This window comes from Lactuca virosa, chromosome 4 (genome assembly GCF_052849685.1).
Source record: "Lactuca virosa cultivar CGN04683 chromosome 4, Lactuca_virosa_CGN04683_v6, whole genome shotgun sequence".
Taxonomy (NCBI): domain Eukaryota; kingdom Viridiplantae; phylum Streptophyta; class Magnoliopsida; order Asterales; family Asteraceae; genus Lactuca; species Lactuca virosa.
The window spans coordinates 46,306,060-46,317,177 of record NC_136429.1 but is presented as its reverse complement, the minus strand read 5'-3'; the positions used below and the strand labels follow the sequence as shown (position 1 = coordinate 46,317,177).

The window sequence follows — 11,118 nt, the reverse complement described above, 5'->3', positions numbered from 1 at the left end:
CTAGTTTCCAGACAACTCGCCGAGTCCATGTGGTGTCCAAATGCCGGGAAAACCCTAACTAACTCGTCGAGTCAGTTTACTGATTCACCGAGTCCATGCAGAAACCATAAACGGCCAATCTTCATCTAACTCGTCGAGTTGACCATGCAACTCGTCCAGTCCCTTCAGTCCATTTCTCATTCAGACATTTTTAAGTTATTCCAACGCTCCAAATTGTAGATCTAGCTTCCTAAAGCATAGTTACCACGTAAAGTTGCAAACTTTACGTGCATGCAAGGTCTTAAGAGGCTTAAACACCAAAAACCAAGTCTAGAGTGAGGTTTAGGGCATGGAGAATGGCCAATACAAAATAAAGTTGATAGCTTTATGAATCTGGGATCTAGAGGAGTCCAGATCTGAGACCATGTCCTTGTGACAAGCTCAAACCCAAGAGTGGCTCCATTAAACCCCAAAAATGACCATAAATGTCCATAGAAGAAGATCTAAGCATGATAGGGTCAAAGTATTAGCTTTATACGTCAGATTCGTTGCCAAAACAAAGTAGATGACAGATCCACTTCCTCCTTTTTGATCCAAGCTCCTCACTCTTCAAGTTTCCCTTCCAAAATCAACAAACAACACCTTTCAAGCTCTCAACACACACAATGGGGGTTTAGGACTCGATCTAGGGTTTCCTCTGGCTGATATGACGATGAGAGAGGCTAGAAACGGCCCATAAGTTCTTTAAATTGGGTGCAAACCCTAAATTTTAGGGTTTCCATGCATAGCCTCTACTCGTCGAGTCGGGGTCTTCTGACTCGTCGAGTAGGAATCAAAAATCACGCGGGCTGACTAGGTCCGACACGACGAGTTCGGGCCTCCAACTCGTCGAGTTCCTTCAATAAAATGAATATAAAGCTTTTGAAAATATACCTGAGAGTCGGGGTGTTACAAGTGACCTGGTGAGACAGAGACAGGGTTAGTTAATAGGACCGATGAACGGTTAAATGTTTATAACTATATTTCATTTTAAGGTAAGCAGTGATGAAGATGATGATGTTAATGTCGAGTAATTGTTGTTGTTGATGTTTCATCAAGATCATATACTATGAAGTTGAAGATAATTTCACCACCAAATAAGCTTGATCAAACAAATCTCAATTTCAATTGTTTGTCGTGGTATACACGATTGGCCCTTCTTTACCTTATTTAGGGTTAATTTAATTTTAGAAAGTAAGAAGATGGCGTGATTCTCTTTTGTGAATGTTTCATTTTAGGAGGAAGCCCTTAGTTTTTATTGGATGTTGGAATTAGATTTTTACCTGAAAATTTCAAAATCAAGGAAATTGCAATATGCGTAGAATAGGGGTGTAGTAACTGTCAACCAGAGGGCGAGCATAAAGAATGGGATTAGGTTGTCTGATGTACTCTTCACAGAGCACTCATAAGGCTGATGTGACTAGCTTTCTCATATGTGAACACTGCCTCAACATGACATACATGTGGTGTGGAGTAAGCCGGCTTACGAAGCTTCACGAAAGCTTTATCTTTCTCTCTGCTTCCTATCTCTTCTTCTCGTCTCTTTCTTAAATTATATATATATATATATATATATATATATATATATATATATATATATATATATATATATATATATATATATATATAGTGAGGTGGAGTGGAGTGGAGTGGAAGGTATTTCCTAAGGTTTTTTGGTATGGTAATGGGGATGTAGTCAAGCTTAAGGTAGCGCATTTTTAGAATAATGATGTAGTGGACCATACATGATAGTCTTATGGTGGGGGAAATAATGCCACGTATGCAACCATATAACCTAGAGACTTGTATTGTTGGTTAGTTTGAAATCCTAATAAATGTAATTATTACAGGTTGAGAGACCCAAGAAGAAGAGAAATAAAGGGAAAAGATGAAGTTATTGCTATCAAGGAAGTCTACCATTAAGCCATGCCACAAAGCTATTAAGGAAATATATAACTATGAAATGTAGTAAATACCAAAAGGCTTCTAGCCCAGCAGTATCCGGTGTTGCCCTCCCTCCTTGAGGTTGAGGGTTCAAGTCTCGTCGTGGACATAGGTGTAGTATTAAGGAGTAGTTTAGGAGTAGATTAGATTTGTCTTTCAAAAAATGAAATTTAGTAAATGCCACAATAAGGGTCACAACTCTAGGACGTGCAAAGGGCAAGATTTGTCAAATGATCTAGGCAAGAGGGTGTGTTGTTACATTTTGAGCTAGTTGAAGAATGTTCATTTTGGAATTATATTATTAGTTACTAAAAAGGTTTTAGGAAAATCACGATTTTAATTATACTAAGGTTTTGTGAATAAACGCTACTTCCATTTTAATTACATCACCATTCCTATCCCAAAATAACCCAAAACAACTCCAAAAGACACCCAAAAGAACCCCAAAACAAATACAACCTAAACCATGAACACCACTAAACAGATAAAAGATGAAAAACGTCCAACTAACATAAAACATGATTTTGTATCTCTTTACTTGAGTTCAGCTTTGTTCTTAGCCCTCAACAACCCATGACTAATGTTGAGGAGTTAAAGATGAAGACGAAAGTTTAAGTGGACAAAAAATGTAGATAGATGCATACCTCAAAGATCATTCATGTAATTTACTCTACAATTAATGATTTTAAGAATCTAAGATCGAACATTTTTTTTTGTGCATGAGACTAGACAAATAACATAACTCCTACAGTTATTAGCAAATGATGTGTGTGCTCATTTAGGACGGACATCTATGTCTTTGTTGTTCATAATATAATTTCGTACAACTTTTTTCTATCTTAACGAAAGCAACATTTGCAGTTTATAAAATTAAGAAGAAGACATCATACCAGCATTTCGACATCAAGAATTAGATTAAATGTAACCTCTTGGGAGACATATTTGGATTATGGCTCTTGAGATATTTTTTTTCTTTCATACTCAAGATTCCTTGACTTTTTGTTAGAGTTCCCAACTTGTACAAGTCAGTGGTGTGACTTGATGTTCGATACTCACCCACCTATATTTACTTTTATAACGAATTAGTTATTATGTTTCTATTTTTGTTTTCTTAGCTACACCTTAAGTTATTATGTTTCCATTTTTGTTTTCGTAGTTACACTTCACAAATTATGTTTACACTTAAATGTGTGTATATGATATTGTTATTCTATTTCTTTGTAGATATTAGCAAACGAATCTCCTGCACTTTTAATAATTTATTAAGTTCTATCCTACATTGTTTATTCATCGCACTAGAAGCTTTTTATAAAAATGTAACAACACATTTATCCAGTACTATCTTACTAGATAGTTGTTTAGAATTGCTATTTGGCAGATTTGACCTTTTAAAATCTTAAGTTTTAAATGGTCCGACTTTTTAATAGCTTTGAACAGTGGCGTGATCAGGATTTGTTTTTAGGGTAAGCAAATATTTTTCAAAATATAAACAAGTGGCAAACTCTTCAAACGATAACAATATTTAACTATATATGTATTTTAATCTAAATTATTTATTTAAGTTGCACATGATGTTGTCTTACATTATTAAAATAATCTAAAATGAAGTCTAGCAATAATGTTTTCCCTTCTAATAAATTTCAAGTTTTGAATGGGATGTCATATCACAACCCTAATTCCATTTATAATTTTTTTTATTTAACATAAGTATATATATATATATATATATATATATATATATATATATATATATATATATATATATAGGCTTAGGTTATTTTGTTTTTACTAAGTATTGTGTGCCAGAATGCACAGATCTGAACCAAGGGATGAAATTAATCAATGGACATGATTTGAGAGTGTATGATATTAGAATGGGGTAACATGTACCATATAATCACATAATTTTTAGCAAAAGGGTATTTTGGACAATTAACTACATTTATAAAAGGAAATTTTCGGATTTTTAGGGATGATTAATTCTCCTAATTTAAAAAAATCTGAGTTTTTTAATTAATTCAATTTCAATTTTTACCGATTATATTTTGTCAGAATATTTTTTGTTAGAATGATGCTCTTTCAGAATTTTATTCTAATAGAATATTATTTTGTTAGAATGATGCTTTTTCAGAATTTTACTCTAATAGAATATCATTGAAGAAAAACAAAATTCTTGAATCACATGTTGAAAAATAACAAACATTCTAATATATTCTTATACATCCGAACTTAAATACAAATTCATACATAATCTAGAATAAGTAATTAAATTCATTCTTAACGAATTCAACTATGAACATAAACTACATTCATTCTTGAAATCTCTTGCAAAAAAAATATCGACATTCTTGAAAGAATCCTCATTCACTTTCTTGTTTCGGTTCTATATGTCTTGTATATGTTTGACCTCTAAGCCACTTCAAAATATGCTAGCATTGTATGAGATTGACATTTTGTGAGATTGACATTCTGTCAGAATTGTGTTGCATGAGAATGATTTTATACAAGGAGTCTTTCCCATCAGGTCTTCAAGCCATTCTATCACAAATTCATTGCTGAATATTTTGTAGTGATACACTTGTAACAACTGCACATTAAACATATAACTAATTAACTACAATTCTATCAGAATACAGCAATAATATTCTTACAGAATAAATTATTCTTGCAGAATGGTTTTGAATATTCTTAAAGAATTTGTATTATCAAGAATATACCCAACGAACAAAACATTTGAAATATGAATGCAGGAAAAGATCATGTTAACACAAATATGTATCTTGAATTAATAACTACAAAGATGTAGTTTATATCAGATGTACATTCACGCTCATCTAGTCTCATTTTGGGCATTTACAAAAGCATACACAGATAGAAACACAAAAAAAAAAAAAAAAAAAAAAAATTACATGTAAGATGCATTTGTATTTGTAAAATCTATTTTCAAAATCAAAAAACAATTGGATGTAAAATCTATTTTCAGGATTGAGGTAAATAATCTTTTGTTTTCCAGTTACAAATACCTAGATTTCAACTATGCATTTTATCAAACACGTGGTGTGCTTCTTCAGTTTCTTCAAAAAAAATTAGTGAGAGTCTTACCAATTTAGTTTCTTGAATTCAAGAAACAAACCCAAACAACCATGAGTTATATCCCATCCATTATCATAAATTTTTTCAGGAAAACCCAAACATCTAAATTTACATGGATTCAAATCAAAATAAGATGAAGAAGAAGATCACTTGTTGGCCATGGATGCAACACCACCACCTTTATCCTCAACTGCTTCCTCATCCCAACATCCTCATCGGAGTACAAGGCGGCGCTAGTCGAACAAGAGGATGAACTTGAAGACGACGGTGAAAACGGAGCTTGTTTCTCGATTCTCTTATCTGATCCATTCGGACTCCTCTTCTTCCTGTACCTAATTCCACAAGCATTGCACAGCGACTGTGTAACAAAAACAGAAACAAAAACAAAATTGTTTATGCAACTTGATTAGATTGTGATTTGAAGAATAAAGGACAATTGAAATCAAAGATTGAATCAATTAATCGGACCTTTCGACCAGCACGACCGCTTCTCCACAACAGTGTTTTGGAGGTTTTGCAATCAATGCAGAATTTCTCTTCACAACTTACCGATTCCTGAGAAATCAAAACAGAAAGAGAAATAAAACGATCAAGAACTTATCTTCGAGCTTTGAAAATATCAATTAACGATTGACGATCGAGTGTGTGTATATACCATTTCTGTTGTGTTGATTGTTTTTTGGTTTCTGGAAATCAGAATCCAAAATCAGATACCTGAACTTGAAATCAGAATCAGAGAGTTTGAAGGACGACTGAGAATTGAAGATGGAAGGGGAAAGAACCCTAACCGAGGACAAGGGTATGTGGATTACCGGACCAGAGAAATATTGATTCCTTGAATATAATACACGATGCAAGAGAGAGAGACTAGGTCAATAATATTGATTTTATTTCCTTAATTGCAGGATTTCAATTAAATGATTCCTTAATTAAAAAATACAAAATGTCCAGAATACCCTTAAATGATTTATTTAATTGTTTATTATTTCTTGAATTCTCATCGGTGCATTTAGGTACACAATACTTGCTAAAAACATTTGAACCTAGCTCTATATATATATATATATATATATATATATATATATATATATATATATATATATATATATATATATATATATATATATAACTTCAAATTTATGTGGATGGGCCAAGGCCCACTCTTGCATTTATATGGCTATGCCTGAATTTTTAAAAGATTGGAAAAAACAACCCGAATGAAAGAAGAGTGGTCGTGTAAAATGGATTGAAAATAGAGGAAAATATTTGCTGAAAAGTTATGGTATTTTAGGAACACTCAATTCTTTATTATTACTATTATTCAAATACAACTCATTCTTTTAAAAATTGAAAGTTTGCTCATCAAACACTCACAATCTACCTCTTAATTGACAAATTAATAGGCTACCAAACAGCCCTAAGATAAACAAATTCTCCCTAAATAATAGCGACTTTGGAGTCATCACAATCATCCATTAAGGCATTAACAACAATCACATCCATATCATATCATCTTTGATCTTTCTAACATGATTCTTTCAACTCGTATTAACAAAGTCCAATACAAGGGCAATCACAACCAAACACAACATAAAGAAATATATACAACAAAACAAACTCTACCTAAATTAGAAGAGTCTCAACTCTCAACAAAGAGCAACAACTTCTCTTGCTCTCAACTTTACAACTAAAACAGCAACCAAACATAACCATATCATCTCTTTTTACATGTAAACCAACCCTCAATCACTCATATCACTCAAAAGCAAGAACATTAACCGATTGTTCAGAAACCGAAGCCAATCCCTTCATCAATCTAGCAATCTCAACAGTGTCATCAAGATAATACTTAGCTTTACTCGGTTTATTCCCAACTGTGCATGCAAAAACTTCTGCCTTTGAAGATATCAATTCACCAGAAGCCACAGAACTTGTAATCACTTCAAACATATCTTCATCCGATCGATCATCTCCTATGCACACCACAAAATCCGGTGTCATTCCCCTCTCTTGCATTGTTGTAAGCATCCGTTTCGCCACCAATCCTTTACTTACACCCTACACAATTAACACAACTTTAAATTCAACAAATAGCAACATACTTGTTTTATTTTACCAAAAATTTGGTAATTTTTGTGATTATGCAAATATTTTACCTGTGGTTTGACCTCGACACTACTCTGTCCTCTTTTGACTGTAACCGGTTCGTTAGCAAGCACGCTTTCAAGATGATCTAAAAGCTCTTTAGCTTGACATGATCCAAAATCAGGATCCGCATCTTCATAAGACCACACTAAAGCTGTTTCTTTATCTTCAATTGTTGATCCATCCGTTGTTTCTGTATAAAGCATCATAACCGGTTCAGCATTTTGCTTCCAACCACATTCTTCAAATTGTACACACGTTTCCCATTCCTCATCTCTCTTCGACCTAAACATAAACACTCACTTATGGATTCTCAATTTAATCACAAAAATGATAAAATAAAATTTTATATTATATGTACCTCAAAAAACAACCATGTTCGGCTGCGAGGCCGAGTTTCTCACAATCTGCAAACCATTCCTCAAGTGTATTTCTACTTTTAGCACTTACAACAAAAACCATATTATTTTTATCTCTACACAAAGTATTAAGCATTTCGATGGTTTTTAAACTCGGACTCTTATCAATCGAAGATTGTGGCATCAAAGTCCCATCATAATCCAACAAAATCGCGCGTGTTGTAGTCCGTTTATAAGCCGAAACAATATGTTCCATTGAAAGCTTCCGAAATTCCAAATCCAAAGCAACAACCCTAAAACTCAACCCGAATCCAATCCCCCAACACCTCCTCCTCACATGATCTTTACATGTTCTTTCCAAATCTTGATAAAAAGATCGTGCCCAATATCCAACATCATGACTACTCACATACTTATAATGTTTCTCATGTCTCATTTGTTTTTCACCTTCGCTCAATTCCAATGCACAATCCATTGCATCCGAAACCGCGTCTATGTTCCACGGGTTGACCCGAACCGCTCCACTTAGAGAAGGCGAACACCCGATGAATTCAGACACAACTAACATCGATTTCTTCGGGGTTGACGGCTCCAAACCTAGGACTTTATCGAGGTTGTTGGTTCCTTGACGGCTGATGATGTATTCGTAAGGGATAAGATTCATTCCGTCGCGTACAGCTGTCACTAAACAGCATTCGGCGGTTACATAGTACGCGATCCGTTCGTAGAATTTTAACGGTTCATCGATTAAGATAACCGGGTCGTAACCGGGTCGCCCGAATGTCTCGTTGATTCGTTTTACGGTTGAGTAAGTTTCGGTTTTTACTTCTTTTACGTCTTTTCCTGTTCCTCTTGCGGGATTTGCTATTTGGACTAAAACGACTTTTCCTTGCCATTCTGGGTGTTGGATTAGGAGTTGTTCCATTGCTAATAGTTTTAAGGAAATGCCTTTGAATATGTCTAGATCATCGACTCCTAGTAACATTGTTTTCCCTTGTTGTTGGAACTGTTTTATGAGGGAGGAAACTTTTGATTCGGTTTCCGGAAGGTTTAATACGGATTGGAGTTGTTTCATGTGGATTCCAACTGGGAGGATTTTGATGCTGACTGTACGTCCGTAGTATTCTAAACTTATGTAACCTCGTTTTGATTCGTATGAAATTCCGAGTAATCGACTGCAACATGAGAGAAAATGTCGGGCGTAGTCAAAAGTATGGAATCCGATTAGATCTGAATTTAAAAGGGCGCGAAGAAGTTCTTCGCGAACTGGTAATGTTTTGTAGATTTCAGAAGAAGGGAAGGGGCTGTGTAGAAAAAACCCGAGTTTGACCCGGTTGAATCGTTTTCTCAAGAACGTTGGTAAGACCATGAGATGATAATCATGGATCCAGACGAAATCGTCCTCTGGGTTTATTACCTCCATGATTCTATCGGCGAAGATCTTGTTGACAGAGACGTAAGCTTGCCATAAAGATCGATTGAATCTACCTCCAAGATCAGGGGATAATGGTAGCATGTAATGGAACAACGGCCATAGTTGTTGCTTACAGAATCCATGGTAGAATCGTGTGAAGAGTTCCAGTGGTATAAAAGTCGGGACGCATTTGAATGTTTCTAAGAGGGTTTGAGAAACTTCGTCTTGTTCGTTTGGGTGGATTTCTTCTTTGAGACAACCGACGTAGATGACATCGATTTCATCGTCTCCGAGGCCATCTTTTAGTTGAAGAAGAAGGGAATTTTCATCCCAACTGAAAGTCCAACCTCTTGAACCATCGGTTTTCCGGTGAGCTTTAATGGGAAGCTGATTAGCTACTATGATTAAACGATCATGCTGGACTGATGAAGATGATATATCGGAGCATACGCTTTCTGATGGGTCGTCGTCTAGATCGGAAATTATGCCGGCGACGGTCATAATACGGGGCATTTGCCGTGACATACGAGTAAAAGACGGCGAGGGAAGCTCGCCGGAGGCGAGATCTAACAAGTTTGAGTATGATCTTGACACCATTTTCAGCTACACACAACACTGAGAAACAAAATCAAAAATTATGATAAAATAAGTTCCTATCAGCTCAATTACATCAAGAAATCGATATTCCCTACCTAAAATCATCACTAGAAAAAAGCATGAAAAGGGGGGAAACAGAAACACAAAACTACAGTTAATAAAGTAAAAGGGGATTCAAGAAATTACCTCGAGGAGAGCATACACAGCACCAAACTTGAAAAATATAATTATGAAAGATAGTTGATTATCTATGGAACAGTTAGGTAAAAGTGAAGTTCAACTGGGAATATCTGATACGTAATGAAAATGAAAGAAACCCTAGACGGATTTGTAGATCAGAAAAACCGAACTAACCTACCCACATGGTAAAGATGGGAGGAAGGGTAATAATATCTCTAGAAGGAATCATTAATTACACCAAATAAAAACAAAACACAGATGAGGAATTTTCTTGAAAAATCAGAAGAAATTTACCAGTTCTCTTTTGACCTTTCTCTATCCCGGAGAAGTGAAAGACGAGAGTGTTCTTTTTAGTGAGCTTTAATGCTTTATTATATAATACAATTTCTTTTTGCATAGTGGAATCAGGAAACTTAGGGTTAATCACATAAAAATTGAATAAATTTTTGTTATTTTATTCAATTTAAAGACAAAAGCTTAAGGTGACACTTGTTATGATTTGTATTAAAATAACCGATAACCTGTTGTTAGATGATTGGCAGAATTTCACTGACTTTCTTTCAAAATAATTTGAGTCAAAATAGAAAAGAGTATAAGGAAAAAATATAATTTTGTTTTTTTAGAGAAAAAAAAAACATATAAGTTGAATAAGAAGTTATCAAAGTTTACTTTTTTTTTTAATTTAACTTTATATGCAGATAATTAATTAAAAAAAATTGAAAGCTGATTAAATTAGAAGAAAAACAATTAGTGCTTTACTCTTTTTTAATGTAATTTGACTTTATATTAAAATAGTTACGAGTGTAACCAAATGTTCCTCCAATATTCATAATCTACACTCTAGTCTCTAGGTCATTCAAATCGAGTTTCAATATTTGTTTTTTTGAAAGAAAAAAAAATTGAGCATTTATATACACGGATAGAAAGACATTCTTGCAAATTGATTGTTATTTTAGAAGGGTTAAAACCATCTACTCATTCTCTCCTCCAAAAAAAAAAAATAATAAAGAAATAAAAATACATGGATTAAAATATACAAACGAAAATATATTTTTCACACACATCTTACAAGCAAAAGAATAATAATATAACATATAAAGGGACTTGGTTGAACTCAGGAAAGAATTGAAGGAAGTCATTTTTTCATATTTATATTCCAACCTCCGAGACTCTTTTTCCCTATATTGCTGGGGAAAAGGTTGGGGAGCCTTTGTTTTATTCCAGAAAGGGAGCCTTGGGCATTGATTATCGGGCGCTCAATAATGCTCTTCGAATTGGTCTATAGCCGATGAACCAACCAGGACACCCCCCCCCCTCCCCCTCCCTCTCCCTCTCCCTCTCACCGCCTCAGACTAGCTATCCCTAACC

At 34.4% G+C, this 11,118-nt stretch overlaps 1 protein-coding gene across 3 annotated transcripts; it reads right to left on the bottom strand.

The window, feature by feature from the left end:
- Positions 1-6,569: 6,569 nt before the first annotated feature.
- On the bottom strand, positions 6,570-10,124 carry LOC145103975 (alpha,alpha-trehalose-phosphate synthase [UDP-forming] 6-like). Of its 3 annotated transcripts, none has more exons than XM_079041257.1 (4): positions 10,045-10,124; positions 7,562-9,588; positions 7,212-7,485; positions 6,570-7,113 (listed from the first exon to the last, which is right to left on the bottom strand). In XM_079041257.1, exons 2-4 carry the CDS (start codon positions 9,568-9,570, stop codon positions 6,811-6,813), a joined length of 2,586 nt encoding a protein of 861 aa, XP_078897383.1. In that variant the 5' UTR covers positions 9,571-9,588; positions 10,045-10,124; the 3' UTR covers positions 6,570-6,810. The 3 variants fall into 3 exon arrangements, with proteins under 3 accessions (XP_078897383.1, XP_078897382.1, XP_078897385.1); XM_079041256.1 differs by lacking the exon at positions 10,045-10,124 and adding an exon at positions 9,757-10,000; XM_079041259.1 differs by lacking the exon at positions 10,045-10,124 and adding an exon at positions 9,757-10,000 and having other exon boundaries at positions 7,562-9,576.
- Between the last annotated feature and the right edge of the window lie 994 nt (positions 10,125-11,118).